This window comes from Zootoca vivipara, chromosome 5 (genome assembly GCF_963506605.1).
Source record: "Zootoca vivipara chromosome 5, rZooViv1.1, whole genome shotgun sequence".
NCBI lineage: Eukaryota > Metazoa > Chordata > Lepidosauria > Squamata > Lacertidae > Zootoca > Zootoca vivipara.
Window position 1 is genome coordinate 50655512 of NC_083280.1, and position 24921 is coordinate 50680432.

The 24921-nt window shown below is 43.0% G+C and overlaps 2 protein-coding genes across 4 annotated transcripts in view; both read left to right on the forward strand.

Annotated features, from left to right (window-relative positions):
* The window catches only part of TDRD1 (tudor domain containing 1), a 30258-nt gene extending 20664 nt beyond the window's left edge, over positions 1-9594 (forward strand). The window contains exons 15-23 of the mRNA XM_035132521.2: positions 170-280; positions 1214-1384; positions 1996-2238; positions 3657-3767; positions 4758-4871; positions 5839-6006; positions 6716-6925; positions 7465-7511; positions 8696-9594. Coding sequence (XP_034988412.2) covers positions 170-280; positions 1214-1384; positions 1996-2238; positions 3657-3767; positions 4758-4871; positions 5839-6006; positions 6716-6925; positions 7465-7511; positions 8696-8800 — 1280 coding nt within the window. The 3' untranslated portion in view covers positions 8801-9594. The remainder of the gene's footprint in view (positions 1-169; positions 281-1213; positions 1385-1995; positions 2239-3656; positions 3768-4757; positions 4872-5838; positions 6007-6715; positions 6926-7464; positions 7512-8695) is intronic.
* A 1298-nt stretch (positions 9595-10892) lies between these two features.
* VWA2 (von Willebrand factor A domain containing 2) overlaps positions 10893-24921 on the forward strand; it is a 39833-nt gene continuing 25804 nt past the window's right edge. For 2 of the 3 annotated variants that reach the window (XR_004693638.2, XM_035132526.2), the window contains exons 1-4: positions 10893-11406; positions 12381-12511; positions 21651-21712; positions 23798-23872. Coding sequence is in view for 1 of the 3 variants with exons in the window: in XM_035132526.2 (XP_034988417.2) it covers positions 21661-21712; positions 23798-23872 (127 nt within the window). In the remaining 2 variants the exon portion in view is untranslated. The remainder of the gene's footprint in view (positions 11407-12380; positions 12512-21650; positions 21713-23797; positions 23873-24921) is intronic. The other variant, XR_009557600.1, reaches the window with a different exon arrangement.

Consider the following 24921-nt stretch of genomic DNA (forward strand, 5'->3'; position numbering starts at 1 on the left):
AGCAATTCTGTAGCAGCAGTATTGCTTGATATTCTTCCATATTAGCTGTTTTAGAAAAGGTTGAGTTGTTAGCTGACTTAAGCCATAAATTGGAAGGAAGGGCTACTAGACTTTTCTGATTAAACTTTTGACAGTGGTTAGTGTTGCAATTTCAATCTTAATTTTGCAGGCTTGAATGCTTTGGAAGAACTCAATATATCTTTAGCAGCATACTGCCAGAAAACAGCCCCAAACATTTCCAAAGTTTCAAAGGGAGATGTGTGCTGTGCTTATTTCTCTGGTGAGTAAGTTTACTTGTTGCTCATTCTCTTCTGTATTGCATTGATATTTTATAGAAATCACATTTCTCCGTTTGCTGTGGAAAGTATCCAACTGAGTACTTACAACACCTAGCGCATTTAGACATACACTGAGCAATTGTAATATCATGCAGTTCATGGGCTTGGCTCCTTTCACCCCAATTCCCTAGAGGGAAAGGCATCCAGTAGAGCAATGGAGCGAGAACTGCATTGTCGTGATTTACGAAACAGCAGATTACATTCCATGCTAACATTGTTAATATGAATATTGCTCAAGGCAGTTTGCAAAAAATAAACAGTAAAAATGCAATAGTATAATGATGGTAATGCATAATGTAGTGATAATTCTTAAGAATTAACAGTTCCTATAAAAATGTTTCAAAAATGAAGTAAGCACACCACTTACCAATAGGTCAGTTAATAATATCCCAAAGAAGCCCCAAAGCTCCTACCATTTGTACCTAGACAGCACCCCAGGCACCCAGAGTTTATGCCTAAACACAAAAGGCCACAAATACCCCCTCAGTTCTCCTAGCAGCTACTCCCTTAAAAATGTTCCTGGGGCATGGCAGAGGGAAGCTGTCATCTTCTGATGGCAAAGAAGAGTCTCCTCACTAAGCTGTTGCCAGGGCTGAAGATAGGTCTTGATATGTATATTAATTTTTATTATTATCCATTATCCTTGAATAGGATACAGTATTAGTACTTTTTCTTGCAATATGACAGAGTAACTTTAATGTCTGAATAAAAATGGCATCACTTTGAAATAGGGGTAGCATGAATATGCTATATCTGTCTACGCTCAAGTAAGACATGAAGCAAAAGATCAGACAACTGTTTTTAATAACAGAGTAAATTATTTGTATGCTTATTGGATATTACAAGATCTTTGTTCCTGTCTTATTTTAATTTAGGTGATGGTAGATGGTATCGGGCTTTGGTGAAAGAGGCCAGTTCATTTGAAGCTTTTAAAGTTCTGTTTGTAGATTATGGAAACTGCGAAGAGGTAACTCTGGACAAAATCAGACAGATTACATCTACATTTATGAAACTCCCATTTCAAGCAATTGAATGTTCGCTGTCAGGTACAGTTACCTTACTTCAGTAGAAATTTCTTGAACTGCAAATAAGATACAAAGCTACACTGTTTTAAACAATATTTCTGTTTAAGGTGTATTACTGAATCTAAGATCCAAAATGTTAATCTGTTTGGCACTTGAAGCCTGTATCTCAGGCTAAATTATCCTAAGGGAATAGGAGTAAGAAAACAGTTAAGCCTGAAACTGTCTTTATTCTCGGGATATTCCTAAGTTTTGCATATGTAAATCTTTTACATATTTATGTACATATTTTACATATTTATGTAAAAGATTTTAAATTTATGGTAACAGGTCCCTAAGGTTTTCATAATCCTCTAATACATTTATAGTACAATTTATTCATTTTTACTGAGATACAAGTCTAGTAACGATAAGGGATTTGCAGCCTTCATAACGTCAAGAGCATTGTCTAAAGCAGGCATCCCCAAAGTGCGGCCCTCCAGATGTTTTGGCCTACAACTCCCATGATCCCTAGCTAACAGGACCAGTGGTCAGGGAAGATGGTAATTGTAGTCCAAAACATCTGGAGGGCTGAAGTTTGGGGGTGCCTGGTCTAAAGAGTACCTAATGGCTGCTTAAATATTTTCCCCCCTCAGGTGTAAGACCCATAAATAAGGAATGGACAGCAGACGCTACAACAACACTTCAGATGTTCACAGCTGGGAAGAAAACTCAGGCCAGAGTAGTTTCTTTAACGACAAATGGTGCTGAAGTAGAGCTTATTGACAATTCTGAGAGCGGTCCCATAGTGATCAGCGAATATTTAATTAAGAATAATTTAGCTTTGAGAAAGGAAATAGTGTTGGATCTGAATGTGCAGCCAGGTGAATTGACAGACAGTAATTCCCAAGGTAATGTACTAACTTTTTAAAATGAAGAAGCTGCATAAAGTTTGTCTGTTTTGTTTAGGTATAGGGAATAAGTGCTGTGATGTTAAGCATGTCAGTCAACAAATGTCATAAATCATTAAGTCACCAGGTACGTTTTGAACTTTCTGTTGATGAATGTTATCACATTGATGGAAATGGGCATAAAACTTGGTGGTTCTCCATAGATGAGCTGAAAGAACTAAAGCAATAGTACACTTCTATAACAGTATAGATTTCAAAATAAAACATCACGAAATTCATTGCCTGTGTAGAGTTGCTTCCTTCACAACAGGCTACGTAACATACCTATTTCTGCAAACTATGTTCTAATTCACACATCGTTGTAAACCACAGGTGGACAACCAATGGGCTGCATGCAGCCCGTGGCTATTCTCTCTGAGGCCTCTCAAAGCCCATGGAGCCATGGCAACCTTTCCACCAGCTGGGTGATGGGGGAAATGGATTAGCAGCAGGAGAAATGTACACATTGCACATGCTTAGAGGAGCCTTTAACTTCCTCCTCAAAAGCTTCTGATCCAGACAAGATTGGTGTCCCCACATGGCATCAAGAGCACAAGGGGCAGGGATTAACATCCCTTGCCCCAGTACTTTCTGTGCAGATCAGCTAGTGGGGAGATAGTGTGTACATGTGAATTATGCATTGAAGGGGTGTGTGTGTGTAGTGTATGTGTATCCAGTGCTGACTGTGCCCATCCACTGGCTTCACATCTTTTATAAATGGCAGCATATAATTGTCAGAACAATTAGCACATAAATAATCTTTTTTGTAAATCTTCAAAGGCATTGTCTGGTAATATATGTCGGTACATATACGCTACTACTATTTCCATGGCTTTTTTTGTTATATCTTCAGCAATATGGATATTTAATTGATGCCTACTAAGGATCACAATCTAGAATTACTGATACAGTAATTGCAAAGTCATTCTAAGAAAAGAAAAAAAGAAAACTGGTGAGGGGAAAGGAAACTTACCAAACATTGCATCCCTTGGGCCCAACACTCTGGATTTTTGCCTTTATGTGGAGGATTCCTCCAGCTGTTTCCTCTGTCCTGCTTGCATGCAGGTAATGCAAAGGGCGATTGCAGGGAGTGGAAGATCCATGCATGCCTTCCATAACTCTGTCCACTTCTTCTGTGTGCCATGTGGCTCCTCATGCTATTTGCATGCATGCATGCAAAGGTGATGGGGAACAGGGATTTGGGCTCCACCAGTATGCATCCTCTGTGTCCATACTCAGGTGAGATCAGGTCCCACTTTTCTGTAATGTAAACTCCATCCTGAAACTAATGGCAGGTAATTTTCATAACCAAGGTCAGCCACTTTAAAGTACTTAGCAAAAAATTTCACTTGTGTGTAATATTGCAGGATGCATACAGTGGACAACAACAGAATTTCCGGTTGGTGAAACTCTGCCTGTTCATGTATTAGATGTGACAAACCCTGGTTTATTCTATGCTGTACCCACAAAAATGAAAGGTAAGGACTACAGAATGCTATAAGTTGACATATATTTTCTTTATGTGGGCCCAGTTCAGTCATAATAGAAAACAATGTTTTTCACTATGTAAATGACCATGACAAAATTTGGTCGCAAATGATCATTATTCCCTTCCCTTTTTAGTGCCTGTAAGAAGACTAGAAGCTTCTATGTCTTAATTTTAAACTAACCACAGTTCCCCATGTGACGTTTAGATTTGGAGAGTTATGGTTTATTTATGAATCATTCTAAAACCATTATTTCTAACCCCATGGTGTGTTAAACTTCAATTTGAAGAAGCCTACTGTTATGTATTCTGCACCAGAAGTGTGCAAGGACTTAAAAAAACCCTGCACTAGTTGAAAGTTTTATAATTTGGTAACTTGAGTTATTGAAGAAGAAAAAGCAGTACTGATTGTTGTTGTTGTTTAGTCGTGTCCGACTCTTCGTGACCCCATGGACCATAGCACGCCAGGCACTCCTGTCTTCCACTGCCTCCTGCAGCTTGGTCAAACTCATGTTCATAGCTTCGAGATCACTGTCCAACCATCTTGTCCTCTGTCGTCCCCTTCTCCTTGTGCCCTCAATCTTTCCCAGCATCAGGGTCTTTTCCAGGGAGTCTTCTCTTCTCATGAGGTGGCCAAAATATTGGAGCCTCAGCTTCAGGATCTGTCCTTCCAGTGAGCACTCAGGGCTGATTTCCTTAAGAATGGATAGGTTTGATCTTCTTGCAGTCCATGGGACTCTCAAGAGTCTCCTCCAGCACCATAGTGCTGGTGATGAGCAGTACTGATTACCATACTTTAATCAAACTAAAAGGAAATACTTTAGGTTTGCAAATTCGCTGCTTTATTATTCATATGTTATCCAAGGAAATTTAGCTTAAATAGCATGCTTCCAGATGGTATAAATAATGTATTTGCTCATAGATTTATCAGGATAGGTGAGTGGTAGAAGATACAAAACATTACACTTCTTTTCTGTTTTAGTGGATCAGCAGAGGCTCCATAAGCTAAAGACTGGACTTGCAGATTACTGCACTTCTCAGAATGATTCCAGTTTCAAACCAAAAGTTGGTGAACCCTGCTGTGCCAGATTCACAGGTGAAAAAATGAAAACGTGTGTGTTTGTGTATTAGAAAAAGGGAAATATTTTAATTACTTTCTTAAAATATCTAAAATAAGCCCATAGAGCTTGTAGCCTACAAGAGGGAGATGATGGCTTGGGCGAATTTCACACTACTGTATCATGTTTTAAATAGGTAACTCCCAGTTCTTGCATGACAGCTTAGTTGGATGAAATGGTATCACAGAAAAGAACCATTTTCTTGGGTAGCATACTTAACATGATTGTAGTAACTCCTGGTGAAGACCATATTATCAGTAACTGAGTGACCACCCAAATGGATTATACATACAGCAGTAACCTGAAGCATCGAACTCTTTTTGGGGGCCGCGGAATTTGACAGCATACATCCTCGCTGCTTACTCTGGGTTCAATGAATCAGTTGCCTTCTTAGGAGAAAGATAGTCCAGAGTTTGGTTGCTAAACAAATAACAGCATCTTTAATTGCTGTGACTGTCTCTAAATGTGTAGAGATCTCTTCTGCCCTGGTGGGAATAACATAAGGAGTAGCGGCCATACAACCAAGACTTGAAAATCCCTATTGCTGTTTTTATCTATGTACTGATAGAACAATAGACAAATGTCCAGAACTACAGTGATAGTATTTCAGCATTTGTCTAGGTTCAAACTAGGGAGGCATGCTATTCACTCTGCAGTCTTTTTTAATCTTTTCTGGCCAAGTAGTGTGAACTTGTAATGTAAATTCCTCACAAGTGAACTGACTTTTCTGGTTGCTAAATAATGTGAATCAAGTGGCATCACATCATCTAATGGCAGTCCAGTGAATCATAATTTCCAAATCTACTTAATTTGTGAAAATCTAGCTTTTAGGGAAATGCTTACTGGTTTCAGGTTTAAGAGAAATCTCTTTTAAGCAGGATATACAGTTGCACATAATGGTAAGCTTCTTCAAAGATAAGTCTTAAATTTTGTTCACTTTTTCAGGTGATGACAATTGGTACCGTGCTGTTGTTCTGGAAGTTTGTGTATCAGAAGTCAAAGTGGCATATGCAGACTATGGAAATGTGGAAATGTTGCCATTATCTAGGCTTCTACCTATAACTGCCCCCTACTTGGAACTACCTTTTCAAATACTCAAGTGTTCCATTGCAGGTAGCAAACCAGCTAGAACAATTTGTCAAAAAAACAAATGCCTTAATATGCATATATATTCACATGTATACAGAGCCTTGAATTTTAATGTGTTAATAAGCAGTGCTAATGTTATCTTGTAATTTTCTTGTGGAAATCCCTTGGAGAATAAAAGTGGAATGTAAATATAAAATTACAGTTTTCAAATGTTCCATAGGGCACATGCCAGAGGTAAAAGCAGGTGCAAACATAAATGTTTTCTTTGTACTGTACTGTTTTGCACACATTCACACACCCCTCTATCCTCCAATCAGGTAAGCAGGAGGCATTATCAAAGTTTCAAGGGCACATTCCAGCTAGGCAGAAACACTCAAGGAGAGTATGGGACAGGTGAGGGTGTAGCCTGGGAAGAGGGTCTGTGGCCGAGGAAGAGGTGGAGCCTGGATACATCCTAAGCGCCAGACAGAGAGGACTAGAGGGGCCACAGTTGGCCTTGAGGTCTGAGGTTCATCACCCCTGTCTTAAAAACATTGCAAAAACTATTCTTGTGGTGGCAGAGTTCATGTGCAAGGAGGATTGCAAATGTATTTAAATATGAACAGAGTAGTTTTCATTATTTTAATGGCACTGGTTTTAAGAAAAGCAATGTAAACTGTCAGATTTGTAAACACTGTAGCGTTGTAAACTGTCAGTAGCGTAGATTTGAATCTAAGGTTTATTTGTATTCTAGGAATTATGGAACTGGATGGAAAGTGCTCCGTCTTAGCAGCAGAGAATCTGAAAAGTTTTTTACTGAATGAGTGTGTGACAATTACAGTGAAAGGAGTTAATAAAAATATTCATATAGTAACTGTCAAAAAAAAATCTGGAACTGATACTATGAATGTAGCTGATGAACGAGTAATTGAAAACTCGGCAAAAGATAGCAACATTGAGAATCGTAAGTAATTTACCCTGAGGTAATTTCTTGTGGATTTGCTAGCTGTGGGTTAAACCACTGAGCCTAGGGCTTGCCGATCAGAAGGTTGGCAGTTTGAATCCCCGCGACAGGGTGAGCCTCCTGTTGCTCGGTCCCAGCTCCTGCCAACCTAGCAGTTCAAAAGCACGTCAAAGTGCAAGTAGATAAATAGGTACCGCTACAGCGGGAAGGTAAATGGCGTTTCCATGCGCTGCTCTGGTTCGCCAGAAGTGGCTTTGTCATGCTGGCCACATGACCTGGAAGCTATGCGCTGGATCTCGGCCAATAATGCGAGATGAGCGCCGCAACCCCAGAGTCGGTCATGACTGGACCTAATGGTCAGGGGTCCCTTTACCTTTAATCCACATATTTACTATAAAGATTTGAAAAGTTTGTTGCCACATAACACAAATATTTTAGTCAGTACTTTATTTTACAAAATTGGAAATGCCTTGCTATGAGCAGCCTTATTGCTGTTCAGTGATGTAACAAGAAGCTGTATATATTTGTTTTTCTTTTAGGATGTGTAAAAAACACTAAGTGCTGTTGTATGGAGCTGAGAAAGCAAGTAAGTTTCAATTTGGAGTTGAAGTTCTGTTTGTTTCCAAATACTGATTGCTTGCGGAGCCAATGCAAGTTTGTTTTAGTTTGGTTTTTCATATCCACCTTCAGACCAGAGCTGGTCTGCCCCTGACGCAGGGTGAAGCGCTTGCCTCAGGCAGCAGAAGTGCCAGAGGCGGCGCTCCACCCACCCCACCACTTCTGAGGGAGGTGTTCTGGCTCACAGTGTTGCTGCTGTCAGCCAGAGAAGTCAAGTGCGCAGCAACCTGGATCTCGCTGAGTTTGGCAAAAGCCAGGGAATTCCTGCATGCCATTTGCTGCTTGGCAACACTTAGATGAGCGTCTTGGATCCTGCCAAGTTCAGCAAGAGCCAGGGCACGGCAGTGGCAGAAGTGGGGTGCCATGGGCAGGAGCAGGAAGTAGCAATTCCCATTTTGCCTCAGGTGGTGAAACAAGACAGGCTGCCCCTGCTTCAGACTGCATCATAGATGTTGAAAAGGTAGCAAGACTGTCAGTTACGGAAACAAGACACTGGTATAAAACATGATTTTTTTAGAGGTTGCTGTCCAGCTCACTTTATTCTCCTAAGTAAAACTTAAGCATTTGTTTTCTAGCTGAAATTTGGATGGCAAACAATATTGACTTCAAAATTTTAGTTTATTTCATCAGCTTCCCAACTAATTTTCAGTATATTTCAGTTGATTTTGAGAGATGAGTTTGGAACCAAAGGCTCCCTTCTGGCAGAAGGTGTATTTGCATTCAACCTGAGATCATGAAGTAGACAAGTTTGGGTATTACAAGGTTTTGCTAAGTGTGCTTTTGCCTGCTTTTTAGTATGTGTGTTGCGTGCTTGCTTATTTCCCCCATTTTTTGTTAGGAGTGTTTTAATTATTATTGTTGTTGTTGTTGTTGTTTATTTATACCCCACCCATCTGGGAAGCTGCCCATGTTTGGTTTTGTTGATGTGTGCATTTTGCTGGCTTTGCCTGTTTGTGGGGAGGGTGTTACCTACTCTTTTTTGTTCTAATTTATTTTTTTGACTACGTGTGTAGCAGGAATACCTCTTTTTTGTTTTTGGTGGGGTCCTTTCACTGAGCATTACCAGTTTTACCTGATGTGAAATGCACCCCCCCCCCAGGCCTAAGACAAAATTGTTCCATTTTAATGGCTGTTTTTTCAACCCTTTTATAGGTTACAAAGCTTGAACAGATTATTTATTTTCTCCTAAAAGATCGCTTTGGTGAAGAAAAAGTTCCTGAAATGATAAAGCTCTTTGAAGAAGCTGTGCTGGAATGAACAGCATAGTGTAGTTGTTGAGTACTGTTGAAATCCATACTGTTCACTGTAACCTAAACCTGTAATCTTAAGCTATTTAGTTGAAAATACATTCTGTTGACATGTCAGAATGTAACTACTTAAGTACATAAATCAAGGTTTATTTCCTGTCTTGCATTTTGGATTGCATGCTTGCCTTCAAAAGATGGTCTGTGCAATGTTTGTTTTCTCTCTCTCATCCCTTATCAGTGTAACCAATTGCATCTTTATTATTACTCAAGTTGCAAAGATCAGCTTCCTCTGTGTTGATCTGATCAGAAGTTTAAAGGCATGATGCCTTCTGGATAGAAGGAATTTTACTTCAATCTCTTAAGAAATTACTCAATCCAGACACAACAAATCATTTAAATCTTCGTCCCCATTAAGTAGCCCATAAAGGCCTCCATTATTTTAATTTAAAACCTGTAAGTTTCTTACGTGTCTAATTTTAAAATGGCTTTTCAGAAGTATTTAGGACTTCACATAAATAAATAGATTTGTTTAGTTATTGTAGCTAGTAGAATAGTAGGGTGGTTTTTTTTGTTTTGTTTTTCAATTTCTGAACCCTTTTTCCTTTTGGGGGGAAATGTAAGTTGATTCTCCTTGTTGAGTCAACTTGGTGCAGCAAAAAGCAGGAGAAACTCTGTTCTTCCCACGCCCCCTGGCTGGCAGGTTTTCATATGCAGCTGCAGGTTAGAATTGCTCAGTTAGTAGGAACTAAGTCCTATTGGTCAAAGTGAGATTTACTTCTGAATAAACATTCATAAGATTGTGCTGTGAATCTTCTTTACATCAAAACATTTTACTCTTGAGCCTGTTTGTGCACGGCCTTCGGTCACAGAGAAGTGCAGATGAACTTCTGCAGATGAACAAGGTCCATGATCACTTGCATTAATTTATTTAGTCTTCAGGATAAGATTACACTGAAGCCTGCTACAACGGGATCTGCATGCAGGTGGTAATAGCCTACTCATATAGTTAGAGTGTTACTGTTCTCTGGTCCCTCAGCTGGTGGGCCCCTGTCACAAGGCAGCTGTGCTGCATCTAGGTCAGTGGTTCCAAACATTTTGCCACATATACCTGAGTCTTTGTGCACCAATTAATAATTTTTCAGCCTGTTGTAGCAGTTGTGATGTGCTGTACTAGATGCAGTCAAATCTTTAATTGTAGTTTATTTGCTGTGGCTGTTTCTCACTTATTGACTGTTACTGTATTGCAATTCGAATTCCATAGAATTCAAACTATAATAGAATATAAGAAAGAAAAGCAATTGAAATGCAATCAAGAAGCAGCATGAATACTTAATTTGATTATGTCCTATCTCAGGCACAGGCAACCTTGGCTCTCCAGATGTTTTGGAACTACAACTCCCATGATCCCTGACCACTGGCCCTGTTAGCTAGGGATCATGGGAGTTGTAGTTCCAAAACATCTGGAGAGCCAAGGCTGCCTATGCCTGTCCTATCTCCTGTCTTCAGCCACCCCATCCACTGCAAACCACCATTTGTGAATCCCTGATCAAAATGGATGCAAGCCTAACAATTTAAGAACCCCTTTGGTTTATTCTTTCCACAGCAATGAAGGAGCTTTATAGGAGTAAATGTGTAAAGGTTCAATAAGCATCTTTGGAGACTATACATGCATTTATGTATGAGCCATGGGGTGATTTATACACGGGGATTTGAGAATTGTGGCTGTAGTTCATGATAACATACTTGTGGAGACATGAGACTGGGATAGCTCCATCAAACATTAGCCAGTGTTTGGTGAATGGAAAACAAGTCAGTTTCCTTAGAATCAACTCCAACATTAGTCGAGATAGAGCCAACAACACAGGCAATGAATGAGGGGAAGCACTTTAAATCCACCTTGTCTGTGAGGAAGAAAGGGCTACTCATGCTTTGCCCCAGCAGCCTGAAAGGGAAAAAGGGTGGGTCTGCCCCCAGTCTTCTCTGGCTTTTACGCTGACCCCAGGTTGTAATTGCTTGTTGACATTCCTGGCCGGCATTCCTCACCTTAAAGGTACATTCCTCTAGGTCAGGAAGCCACCCGCCCCGCCGCTCCTTTGGGAAGCGCCTCCCTCCCACTCGACGTTCAAATGGGCAGCAGCTGGAGTTCCGCCCGAAGTCTCGAGGTTGGCTTGGTTTGGCGGGCGAAGGGGACGTCGAGCAGCGCGTCGTTCGCATCTCCTCCGCGGGCACCCGGTCAAAAGTGCGCATAGGGCGGGAGGCGGAGGTTAGGAGGGGAAGAAGGGGTTTCCTGGGATCGCCTGGCTGCCCGCTCCTAGTCCAGGATTGGTGCAAGCGCAACAGTCGTCGGAAGGCGTTAAGGCGCTTCGGAGATCGCAACAGCTGTGTCTGCGCCTCGCCGGAGGAGAGAATCTGCCCCACGGCCACTATTTGGGGTGAGCGGTCGATGCAAGATCTGCCTGCGCTACAGCGGAGTCCGTGGCATAGAAAGGGGAGGCGGGGAAAGACGGCTAGGTGTAGAGAGCACCTGGGGGAATAAAACTTGCCCTCGCCTTCCGTCTTGCAAAGATTGCTCTCTGCACTTCCATTGCTTCCGTCTGGGGATCCGCAAGGAAAGCGGTAAGTCCCACGAGCGCCTCGTTCGCGATTTGCAAAGGGAGCCGCGAGTTTGTAGTAGGAAGGCTACAAACCCCAAGCAAAAGTAAAATGAAAGCTGCGTGCAGGGTCCAAGCAAGGGTCCGCCTTGCATGGTTTGGCCCTGCGCTCAGCAGCTTGGAGATCTGTGGCGCAGAGCAAGCGGCGGTTCGGGGACAGAAATCCGGTAGACCCATCCGATAAAGAGAAAAGGAGAGAAGTGAATGCCCCGGACGGTCCAGGCATTGGGAAAGCAAGCGCAGAAGTAGCAGAGGGCGAGCCTGGCGGCGGGGCTTGAATTTCAGCATCCTTTCCCTTTCAGCCCGCAGCAATGCATTTGGGCGCTGGGACTCAAGGAATTGCTCTTTGAAATGAGGGCGCCTCTCGCACCAGCGCCTGAAGACGCGCAACGGTCCGACTCCGAGTGCAGCCGGTGGCAGGGTTTTGCAACTTTTAGGGGGGGGGACTGCGCAACGTAGGGCGGGATGGGGACTTCGGGAGTCTTGCACCATCCCTCCGCCCCCTCAATATTTATAACAGCTGTAGATTTTCACGGAACTAAAATACTGTATCATGAAACAGTTCTCAAACTTCTCCAGAACTCTTCTGCAAGACTTGGGTATGAAGCATGGGCGTAGCCAGGATTTATGTTGAGGTGGTGGGGGCACGATACTCACCTGCCATCTTCCTCTGTCTCTTTTAGTTAAGTATTATTATTTTTTATTTGATTGGGGGGCAGCAGTCCTGCCTTCTCCTCCCATGGTATGAAGCAAAATGGACAAAACCCCAAGAGTTTGCAGTCCCATCTTCCTTACCATGCAGGCTTAAAGAGAGTTCTGGAGAACTTGGAAGCTTGATCACTATATTGTATTTGTCCCCAGAAAGGTATTACTGTACTCTGTTGTGACTTTTAGGTACTCTCGAATAAGCTGACATGGCTTTCTCTATTTTTTCCACAGAACCTTGTGCGCAGTTCCTCCCAGTCCTGGACTAGCTGCCTGTGATGGTATGTTAATAGCCACAAGCAGTTTCCTAATTTCGCAGTTACCAAAAGGGGGCAGCTGTTGCCTGCAGTGCAAAAAATCAAAAGGTGATTTATTTCTACATTCATTTTTTTCTTTTCTTGGGTTGGGAGCAGTGTCTTGTTTCTACTCCATGCAGTTAGATGGGGAGATATGTATCTCCATTGTCTATCTCTGTGCCTCAGGAACCGCGCCAGCTTCCTGGAAGCATACCTGTAAATAAAATGGACCCCTTTCTGCAAATGCAGCCACAGCGTGATCTTATCACTGACATGTGCTCATCTGCTTTGCTGAGGGCCTCTCAGGGGCAGGTTTCTGGGAGCAGCTGCGAAAAATGTAGCTGCTGGTCTAACTGAATCAGAACAATGAGTCAATATGGTGAAGTAAGGCAGAAAAGTGGCCCCCAGAACAAGGAAAGGGATGTAGTGTTAGAGCAGTGTTTCCCAACCTTGTGCCTCCAGCTGTTTTCGGACTACAATTCCCATCATTCCTGACCACTGGTCTTGCTAGCTAGGGATGATGGGAGTTGTAGTCCCAAAACATCTGGAGGCACAAGGTTGGGAAACACTGTGTTAGAGTATAGGCATTGTAAGCCCAAGTTTCCAGATTCAACCAGGGCACTGCCAATTAGAAGTCTGGAACAGGTAACATGCCTGGAACAGACATGAAGCCTGAGACATTGGAGTGGCATGGGGGACTTTAGGAAGAACAACCTATTTGCCAGTCCCACCAAATGGTCCTATATAAGATGTGCAAAGGGAAAACAAAATTTATTCCTTTCCCTTTAATGTAAGCCTAGTCTATTCTTTATCTTTATATTCCCTACCAGTTCATCAGTTTCTCTTTTCTCGTGACCTAATCAATCAAAAATTGCATTGATGCCTTAAGGATATTTATATATTTTTCATGGGTCTTGGTAGGGCGATTCTGTGGCAGAATGCGTTGGGGAGTGAGTGGCCCATTGTAAGATTTTTAGCTGGACCAATGCCAACAAACTTACTATCCACAAATAATTGACCAGCTTGTATGCACAGTAAAACAAGGGCCATGTCTTGACTACTATGGGTTGGATGGTTTAGTGGGGGTGTGCATGACAGTAGTCTACTGGGGTAGGATCTCGTTTATTTTTCCTGAAGGGCTTTCAAGGCCTTGTTATGATCAAAAGGTAGCAAATATAGGCCAGATTGCTATCAGCTGATCGATGATTATGACTCACCAAACAAGATGTGCACCTGCTCACCATTTTGCTCTTTAATTGCTCTTCTGTTAGCCCTGGATGATTCCAGTTTCATTAAGTGTGTAAGTATCTGTAGCCATGAATTCTGCATCTTTTGTCTCAATAGGCATTTTAAATGTGATATACAGTACATTTAAACTCGCATTCGTGAGTTGTTATCAGGCTAGTTCTTGTATAAGGAAAGAAAGAGCACAGCCCTAAACATGTTTACAGTGGAACCTCTGTTTATGAACACCTCGGTTTACGAATTTTCGGTTTACGAACGCCGCAGACCCATCTGGAACGGATTAATTCACTTTCCATTACTTTCAATGGGAAAGTTCGCTTCAGTTTATGAATGCTTCAGTTTAAGTACTCTGCGGACCGTCTGGAACAGATTAATCCACTTTCCATTACTTTCAATGGGAAAGTTCGCTTCAGTTTATGAACAGACTTCCGGAACCAATTGTGTTCATAAACCGAGGTATCACTGTATTCAGAAGTAAGCCCAACATGGGAGTGCATAAGATCCCAACATAAGTCTCCAGCATAAGTATCAATAAGCTTCTTTCTTCATTTTGCTTGCCTGCTTCATTGTGAAGATTATGAATCTTTGGACCTACTCCACCCATTTTACAGCCACAAATATGAGCTTACCAGTACTTCTACATGCAGTAGTAAGTAGCATCAATCTTTGTGTGATATACACAGTAAAATATTTGTGCGCATGTGGATAAAACACCATGTGAAGCTGTCATACAATAGCAGACTATTATCGGAATAAGCAGCACATGCTCGCAGTTTGGCTACCTCGTGATGCTGAATGTGTTTACCTCAACACAAAAAATGAACAAAAAATACATTTCAACATCCCACCAGGACCACAATTTTGGCTTCATTCAAAGTTTGATTAATGAGCAAAGCAATATATAAGATCCAAGCTGAGTTGTGATTAAATAGCTGTGGAATAGCATATACATGTGTAAAACTAGACCTTCCAGGGATAATATGGGGATTCCAAATTGTTTATGCATATTTTGGTTGTGACAGGAGCTTGCAATAAAGGCCTGTTTCTTGAGTGGTTCTTTCTATCTGAACCAAATGAACTCTTTGCTCAAGAGTTTTAGAACTTGTCAAGCAGAGCAAATGTAAGCCTCCCTGACTCACCTGTTCCACCTCAGCTTTCATGGTTTGTAATAGCAGATGTATCTAATTCAATTAGAAGGCTTAAAATAAGTTGGTCTCTTGCTTCAGCTAAAATGGTAATACTGTACCAGTAAATGTAAATAGGAATCAGCAGTTAGTCGGCCGGTCTAAAATTAAGACTAACCAATTTGCATTACAAAAATGTAGCTTTTCTCAGTTCAGAATTGTTCATGCTCATCCTCAGCATGGTGTTTTCAGTCTATATTGACTCTCGATCCTGCCGTCTACAAAGTTTGGTGTGGTTACTTGATACATGTTTGAAACCTGTCCCCTTGACTAGGCTGTCTGTGCCTTTTCCTACTTGCATATGCCCAAAGTGAATGTAGAAGGCAGTGGTGATTGCAGTCTTGGCATACGCCCACCCACAGTGTCACATCCTTCCCCACTGCCTGGACAATCTACTTCTGTTTTCAATTGGACACACTGTGGGGTAATCAAACTCTGCAGAATCAGTCTGCAATTAACTTTGACTTTCAGAATGTCTTAAGAAGCACTTTTCACGGGGCAAATGAATATGCAGTACATCAATAATAATAATAATAAATTTATTATTTAAACCCCGCCCATCTGGCTGGGTTTCCCCAGCCACTCTGGTCGTCTTCCAACAAAATATTAAAATACAGTATTCCGTCAAACATTAAAAGCTTCCCTAAACAGGGCTGCCTTCAGATGTATTCTAAAAGTCTGGTACCGTGTTTCCCCTTTTTTAATACATAGTCAAAAAGTAAGCCAGGGCAGGGTTTTTAAGCATTTGAGACATATAAGGCATACCCTGAAAATAAGCCATACTTCAGTGCCACGCGGAGCAAGACCACCAAGTGCCCCAGCCAGCTAGTGGGACCCAGCACGGTGGCCGCTACAGGAGGTGGAAGCCTGCCCGGTCGGGTCAGTGCCCGGAAGCGGCTGCGCAGCAGCCGATAAAGCGTGCAGCAGCCGCACGGAGCACCGAGGGCACAAGCCAGCAGGATCCAGCTCCTGCAATGCCGGCTGCGGCAGGAGGAGGAAGCCTGCCGGGTCAGGTCGGCGCCCGGAAGCGGCGGCGACTGCAGCGCTAACAAAGCGCGAAGCAGCGCCGCACGGAGCACCAAGGGCACGAGCGGCAGGAGGAAAGAGAGAGAGGCTCTTTACTTGCGGCACTTTAAGAGAAACGATCTCCACATTCCGAGCCTCCCTTTTGCGCGTGCGGGCGTGTTAAAGCCCCATTCGGTTCACTCCCCGCTTCCTCCTCACCATCCGTCCCTTTCACACATTGCCTCGGCTCCGCAGACCCCTCCTTTGGCATCTTCCCCTAAGTGCGGTGCTGCTTCGTGCTTTGTCAACGCTGCAGCCACCGCCGCTTCCGACAAAGCGCAAAGCAGCGCCGCACTCTGTGTGTGTGTGTGCACGTCCGTCTCTGTGCGCGCGCACGTCTCTCTCTCCCCTTGCGTCTCTCTCTGTCTCTCTCTGTGTGCGTGCGCGTCTCTCTCTCTCTGTGTGAGTTTGCGCGCGCGTCTCTCCCCCCCGTGTGCACGTCTGTTTCTCTGTGTTTGCGCGCGCGTCTCTCTCTCTCCCCCCCCCCCCCGTGTGCACATCTCTCTCTCTCTCTCTCTCTCTCTCTCTCTCTCTCTCTCTCTCTCTCTCATGCTTTTGGAAGCATAAAGTGGCTCCAGTTGGGTGTACATTTGCCCAATGGGGAAGGTAATGGTATCTTCCTGGGCAATGCTGCTTACAGATGTTCTATGGCCATAGGGTGGTTCAGAATGGCTTCACCTTCTGGCTTTTTAAAAAACTGACATCCCCTCCCCGTCTCGTTTTGCCAACAGACCCACTGCAAATCTGGAGGAGGAGTGGCTCTGGTGGGCTCTGAATAATCTCTCTCTCTCTCTCCTTTTCTCCTGGAGGAGGATCTGGTATGTAGGACTTACAAACCTTCAGAGACCCAGCTCTTGGGGGGGGGGCTTTTGGACACCACGCTTTGCCTCCCCTCTGATTGGGAACATTCTGGCATCGCAGGAGGTGGCCAAGCCGGTGGTGTCACTTCCGCGCCGCCCCCCGCAAGACTTGGCAATAAGATATAGTGATAGGCGCAGTTCTGGAGGGCACCAAGGAAGAGGCGAGGCTGGACACTGCACCTCTGAGCAACAGCTCCAGCCCCGCCGGCAGCACCCTTAAGACAGCCCTGGATAAATGTACTGTAGATTGCTTTACCATACCGGTACTTATGTGGTAATAAAAAAAAAATAGACACCACCTGAAAATAAGCCACCGTGTGTTTTTTTGAGGAAAAAAAGTTATAAGACGGTGTCTTAAAAAAGGGGAAACACGGTAGTTGTTGTTCTCTTTGACATCTGGTAGGAGGGCGTTCCACAGGGCAGGTGCCACTAGATATTGTGTAGACTCCTTTAGAAAAAAACAACTAACTCAATCTCCACTGATTCTAGAATAAATGCAGCCATAATCTGCATCTGCAAAAAGAGCACGAAAGCTTGTATTACTTGTTGCACCGGCTCTTTATAATGCTGACATAGGTCCCTTTAAAACCACCAGATTCTTTTTAAAAGTCTGATTTATTTCTAAGATTCCATTATTATATGAGTGTTCTTTCAGGCTCTTGCTGCAAGGAGAAGTAGGAGGGCTTGAAGTCCAAGCCTAATGAGCCAGCTTGTTTTATGTTGGATCCATATCAAAAGGGAGGCAGTAATTAATTAAAGCTGTACCTACTGCTTGACACTTTCTAATGATTTATTCCCACCCCTTTTTTTGGCAACACTTGTTGAAGGGCCTGTTGTTCTAGGCAAGTATACAGTTCAACTATTTTGATGATTATGTCTTCTGGGGAGAAGAGTTAAGCAAAATCGCTAGAATTATATGTAGTCACCTACATGCCTGCCCTCTTGGCAAATGTAGGATCAGTTCACCCAGCTACGGTAAGAATGTGAGTTGAATTTAGGCATATGATGCTCAGACTTTTAGGTGCTTTGGATTTGTTTTAGTGTGTATAACTGCCTGCCTGTCATTCTTAGGTAATAATAAACATACACAGAAACTACCAAAAGCAGAAAGGAGGAGTTGTTTGTTTTATTTGACATTAGTTGCTTCCTACAAAATAGTCTTTATTAAGCGGCATACAATAAGATTGAATACTGTATCAACTTAAGGAGCCATTCTGCACGACTTTTTGAAATCTGGTTGCATGGGCTGAGTTTGGGCATGGAGTGAAGCAGATCTATGGTTATATATTTCATTGCCTCATCATTTTTGGAAACATTTGCGTTAGGAAAGTTATAATGTGTGTTCTAAACAGCAAGAACTTGTGACATGGTGAAACATTTGCATGGGCACTTTGTCTGCTCATACTTTATTCCACATCATCTCTTAGGGTTGTGTGAGCTGGCTTGAAACCCCCTCTCCTTCACACACTTTGATAATTGTCCTAATCCTTCTCAGTGCTCTTTTTTTTTTTAAGAATCAAAAATCTATACCAAAGTTGCAGCTCTTGAACACTAAACTACCGACAGACATTAATGTCCAATCTTCTGTGTCAACATATGAAGAAGGTAGTATCAAAAAGTATATACTGGTGCTTTTGGTTTTACATCTCAGAGGCTACATTTTCAAACTCCACTTACCACAAACTGATCAACCCTTCTTTGTACAGTGATGCATATTTTGCCCAGTTGACTTGCAGCACATTTTTCCATCAGTGTTATGATTTGGAAGCCACAAGTTTTAGTAAAACACCAGAGCTCCATTTTTTCCCTGTTTCTTTGAATGGGTCTTATTCCAGGTTCTCTGCGGAAAGGGGAAGAAGGACTATAGCTCAGAGCATCTCTGTTCTTGGTTGTTCCCCTTCAGCTGCATTCTTGGTGACTACCCCTCAAAGACAAGTTATGGATAAGGCCAGACTAGACACATGAGGCAGTTATGTCTCAGAGAGATGTGGTGCCCTATTTACATATAACTCAGAGGTGGAATCTACTTTTTGCACGAATATAGAGTGCATTGAGGAGGGGAGCAAAACCTGCTCTTCTCTTGCCTTGTTTTGCCACTGTCTGTAGGTTTAAGCCAAGGGGGCGGGTGAGGGTGTCATCTTTTCCAGCCCAGGGGCCATGTTTCCTTTTGGGCAACCTTCCAGGGAGGCACATGTTAGGAGTGGGCAGGGCCAAAGACAAAAGTGTGTGGAGAAATGAATATAAATGTTACATTTGTATGTAGTTTCCACATACGCTCATTTACACCTCTCTAACCATCATCCAAACAAGTAGAAGTTTGAGGCCACATTTCACCCAGGAAAATGTACTTGGGAGTGCAAAGTAGGACAAGTAAGAGGTGTGGCAGGGGGAGACTTCTGAGGGCCAGAAAGAGGCCCAGAGGGCCACAAAGTTATGAGCCCCTTTCTGGCTTAAGCATTTATTTTTATGCCCATATCAGAGCTGGGCTTGGGGGTAGACTGCTTAAAAGAAATGGAGCACAGCAGTAGTGGTTACAGGTAGGTAGCCGTGTTGGTCTGCCATAGTTGAAACAAAATTTAAAAAAATCTCCCAGTAGCACCTTGGAGACCATTGGTATGAGAAAGCTCATAGCAAAATAAAAGCTTAGTTGGTCTCTAAGGTGCTACTGGAAGGAATTTTTTTATTTTGTTTCGAGCAGTAGCAGTGTTAGGCATTCTTCTTACCTGCCCGCTACTTGGTGGTTGTTTTGGTTAGATGCAGACACTCCCATCCCTGATTTATATAGAAATAGGGAAAACACACACTTAAGGTATCATATCTAGTTTGGCCATGTGTGTTTATAATAATATAATATATATATGCAATATTAATACGTATTATAAATGCACTTCAGGCTCCTTTAAAACTTTTGCACAGCTGTTGTTCCATTCACAGCTGTGAACATTCAGACCCTTTTAGTGATACATATATTTGTAAGTACTTCCTAATAAGTTTATTCATAAGTGCATGCTATGTTTGCTGCTTTCAGTTTTTCTTTTGAAAGAGTAAAGCGGGGCAGCTGGGTGAAATAATTTCCCTTGAGAAACCTGAGATCTAAAGTTGAGATGAAAACACCCTTATCTCCCAAAACTTTGTGCTATAGCGTCATGGTCGACTCACCTGCCAGGGCAAGTGGGAACTTGTTCATGTGTTTCTGGGAATTTACAGTCAAGCAGTTCTGGAGTTATTTGAGTGTGCATTTGTGGGGAGTGGAGAAATATATCATTATCTTACTGGCATGTACCAGGAGATAGACTGGAGAAAGAGGGAACCAGAGCTATTTGAGGAACTTGTTGTTGTTGTTGTTGTCACCTTCATTTGGTTAAACAAGTAATGGGGAACCTGAGGCCCTCCAGTTGTTGTTGGACTACAACACCTGTGCTCCTTGGCCGTTGGCCATGGGAACTGGAGTCCAACATCATCTGAAGGGCCACAGCTTCTCCATCCCTGGGTTAAAAACAGAAAGACCTGTCCTGTAGAGAATCAGCCCTTTGAGCATTAATTATGTTTCTAAAATATAAGAAACTAGGTATACAAGTGTCAGGCAAATCTCCAGTATTCAACTAGTAAAATAAGAGGTGGTGGGATTTGAGTCTCCCTAGAAAGCATATGACCTCTGACATAGGGACATGGACTGTAGTTGGCAAGGAAAGGCGATTGTGCCTTTTCAAACGTGCTCTGCTTGAACAACCAGTCTGTAGATGCAAAGAACCACCTTGGTTCATATATGGCAGGCATCCCCAAACTGCGGCCCTCCAGATGTTTTGGCCTACAACTCCCATGATCCCTAGCTAACAGGACCAGTGGTCGGGGAAGATGGGAATTGTAGTCCAAAACATCTGGAGGGCCGAAGTTTGGGGATGCCTGATATATGGCATAGGAAAATGAGGCTCCAGGGCAGGCATCCCCAGACTGCGGCCCTCCAGATGTTTTGGCCTACAACTCCCATGATCCCTAGCTAACAGGACCAGTGGTCGGGGAAGATGGGAATTGTAGTCCAAAACATCTGGAGTCTAGGGATGCCTGCTCCAGGGCATCCCAAAAGCCTCTGGAAAGATTTAGGGGCCAAACACCAGCAGTCCTATGTTTCTACTGCTTAAAATTACCTTTGGCCAAATACCTGAAAGAATATTAATCACTATCTCAGGCTGTATCCAAGGAGCTCGATGTAGCAAATGCTGAGTTCTCAGCTGGCCTTCCATTAGGTATTAGCCAGGCTCAGATATACTTGCCTCCGTTGATAGACCTATACAGTACTGTGTGACATCATTCTTTATATATCTAGTCTATCTTCAGCAAGTGATGCTGATCCGTAGGCATTAATATGCTGCTTCCCAGGATTCTAGAGTAAAGCTTGCTATGGAAAAACAGTGCTGAACCCGAGGAGCTCCAATTAAGCTTTGTGAGTTGGTAGATGGGGCATATATATATAGCATAGCACATGATTCACAAACAATAGATCAAGACTTACCAATGAGTCATGGCAGCCTTACGTCACCAAACTATAGTTTCCATGTACAGTTTAAATGGAAAATTTTAGCTACAGTAAACTTGGGCACTGGCCAGCTAGATAGAGGCCAGATCTTTGTTTATGCAAAAATGTCATTGCTGTTTAGAGCAGCATAAGGAGGTTTATAAGTAGCTCATAAAGTTAAATGGCGCTGGTGTGTGATGTACAATCAGAAAATGGATCTGTTTGCAGTTGTGTAGTGTGCACCAGATGCCATTAATACCCTTTGATAGTCAGGTTCTTAAAAGTCAGATAATATGTTTAGCACCTTTCCTAGAAATAATACATGCCTTTTTACCCCACAGTGCTGTCATCATGAGCCTCTTGATGTGGCTTACCTCCACTTGCATTTTCCTGTTTTCCCAAGGTGAGTTTACAAGGCAAATGGGCGTGGGTGGAACGTGATGTCCTGCAAAATCTGGAGAATGTTGGTGATGGTTGTAGAATAAGGAAGAAGGCTGCATTCACTTAGGCACAAATTTGTATGATACTTGTGCATCAGCTCCACACAGATGTGTGACCAAATCATACACTGTGCTGGACATGAACAGAAAATGAGCAATATCATTGGTACAAATCTTATAACAGCATTTGTGTGGTGTCCAGAATGGTGTAAAACCAGGTCACTCTCTTCATTCTTTAAGTTACAACATGCCACACAATCCTTTCTGATCATGTTGTCTCAAAGCAACAGGAATCAAGCTGACTCACCTAGCCAAACTGTTGCTAGCCAAACCGTTGCTTACTGCAACACACAGGAGGGTGAGAGTTCCCTGAGAGGAGATGACACACTTGCTTCACACCTCCTCTGGTTCTCCTGTTGCTGTGCTGCTGCGAGCTTACTCATGGTTTGGTTTAGGGTGTCATCCTGGGCTTGTGATTTGTTTTGCTGGAGACAAACTACAAGCCCAGGTTTGGATGACTAAACTTAACTTGGAAGCATCTCAACAGGAGTAGGAACAGCAAAAACTAGCTGCTATCTTATTTTTGGGACCCTGTATGCTAGGACATTCATATGCCATAGTTTGGCTTGGCATTATGTCCAAACCATCTCAAAGTTCTAGTTCAGGCATCCCCAAACTTCGGCCCTCCAGATGTTTTGTACTACAATTCCCATTATCCCTGACCACTGGTCCTGTTAGTTAGGGATCATGGAAGTTGTAGGCCAAAACATCTGGAGGGCCGCAGTTTGGGGGTGCCTGTTGTAGTTTATCAAGATCTGTCTGGAGGGCCCAAGCAAGACCTACCAATATGTGAGCCACAAAACTCCAGTGAACCCCATCAAACAAACTTTATGCTGTGACCTAGTAAAGTTTTAAAATGATTAAAAAATATTTGCAACTGTAAGGAAATTACTCAATTTATACACTCATACCAGTCTAAACCACAGAGCCTAGGGCTTGCTGATCAGAAGGTTGGCAGTTCGAATCCCCGCGACGGGCTGAGCTCCCGTTGCTCTGTCCCAGCTCCTGCCAACCTAGCAGTTCAAAAGCACGTCAAAGTGCAAGTAGATAAATAGGTACAGCTCCGGCGGGAAGGTAAGTGGCGTTTCTGTGCACTGCTCTGGTTTCGCCAGAAGCGTCTTAGTCATGCTGGCCACATGACCCGGAAGCTGTACGCCAGCTCCCTTGGCCAGTAAAGAGAGATGAGCGCCGCAACTCCAGAGTTGTTCGCGACTGGACCTAACGGTCAGGGGTCCCTTTACCTTTACCTTACCAGTCAGATTTAAGTCAGCTCCGTCAATTCCATAACATTTTGTTCAGTGTTGAAGCAACGTGGGTGGTATTTAACCCAGAGTAGACCCATTTAAACTAATGATCATGACTACTATTAATTTCAGTGGGTCTACTCAAGAGTAAAATTTAGTTGAATACTGCCTAGTATTCTTTTGTGTCTTGCGTACCTTTGGTAGCCTTTCTACAGCTGAAAAAGCTAGATTATTGTGCTTATCGTATGACCATTTGCATTTTTTTAAGGGGTGCCAAAGAGACAGCACACAAGCTATCCTGTCCTCAGGGGCGGAGGAAGGGGAGTGCAGTGGGGCAATGTGCCCTGGGTGTCACCACTGAGGGGGGTGACAAAGTGGCGGGCGGTACTCACTGCGAGGCCTGAAGTGTGCCCGAGCCATGCATCTCTCCTGGGAGTTACGTGGTGGCTTGGGTGCCTGCAGGCTCCGCTCTGCCCCAAACTGTCTCCCCCCCAGCTGTAGGGCGGCTAAGTGGGAGGAGGGAGTCAGAGTCCTCAGAGGCCCCGCAGAGCATCCTGGCCCGGCTGGCCCTGCCCTTGGGCGCAGGGCATGTGCGCTGCCTGGGTGCCCAATGGGCATGTTCCGCCGCTGCCTGTCCCTATGCTGATATATAATGGAAATCATCTGAAAGTTATGCTTTAAAGAGGTTCTGTTATAATATTTTGGTACTAGCTGGTTAACTGTGTTGACAACTTGATTTTACAGCACGTGTGTCATGGAGCATCCAAGAACTGCACGTCAGCCAGGAAACCATTGAGAAAATTTCAGCAGCTGGCCAGCGTGAGTGTTTTTTGTTTGTTCCACAAAAAGCTATTGCAATGCCTAGTTCTCCCGCCTGCAGATTTGTACCCTTCCTTACGTGATCAACATATTTTTATTCACCCAGGTATTTAAAAGAATTTCTGATCTTCGACTATGATCTCCTAATGTCGGTTGTTCAATTCATTCTACATTTATGCTGCCAAGCTGGCTTGATCTGCAGGCTGAAAAGTTTTAAATGTTGCCCTTTATCTGTTTTGTTCCGGGATTTTAATATTGTATTTTATTTATTTTCTTGCGGATTGCAGAGAGAATATGGTCTAAAATATGGGAAATAAATTGAACGATAAGTAAACCAATCAATAAAGAAAGCCAGAAGACCAGTTGCTGTAGTGGGGAGGTGAACTTGGGGAGAAGAGCACCTGTGGAAACAGTATGTTTTATACCCAGTAATAGTGTGTTTCTCTGTTAGTAGGGATCTGTGCTTGACACCTTTGGCTGTGCATTCTGAGTATATCTCTTTTTTCCTAGCAGATTAATTTCAGCTACAGTATTATCCTCTGTTGCTGAAACATCTCAGTGTTCCAGCAACCGTTTAATGAGGGATGCAGTGGACTATTGCCAGATAGGAATTAACAAGGTTACTGTATAACATGACACAGTGGCTTTCAGTGGAATGCTTTAAAACTTTCAATCCCTTTTAATCTGTTTTTAGGGTGGGGGGGCTGATTTCAAATCTTTTTAACTAGGCAGAAATCGAAGCCAAAGGGGATAATGATGTGCTGTCCTGGAAGAGAAAGTAAAAGAGAGAGGAAATCAAGAATAAATACAAGGCTGCCTTATTTAAAAATGCAAATTTCTCATTCCTTGCTGCATGAACTGGTCCTACTTTTTTAAAAAAAAATTAGTTGTTTTTGAAAATCAGAGGCGTTAGGATGGGTAACAATGGTTTAAGGGGGGCAGCTATGAAAACAAATACAGTACACCATAATATGTATGTTACGTAGGATTTAAATTGACCCACTATGCCTGTTGAATGTCAAAATCTTTTATCAATTAAATGCTTCTTG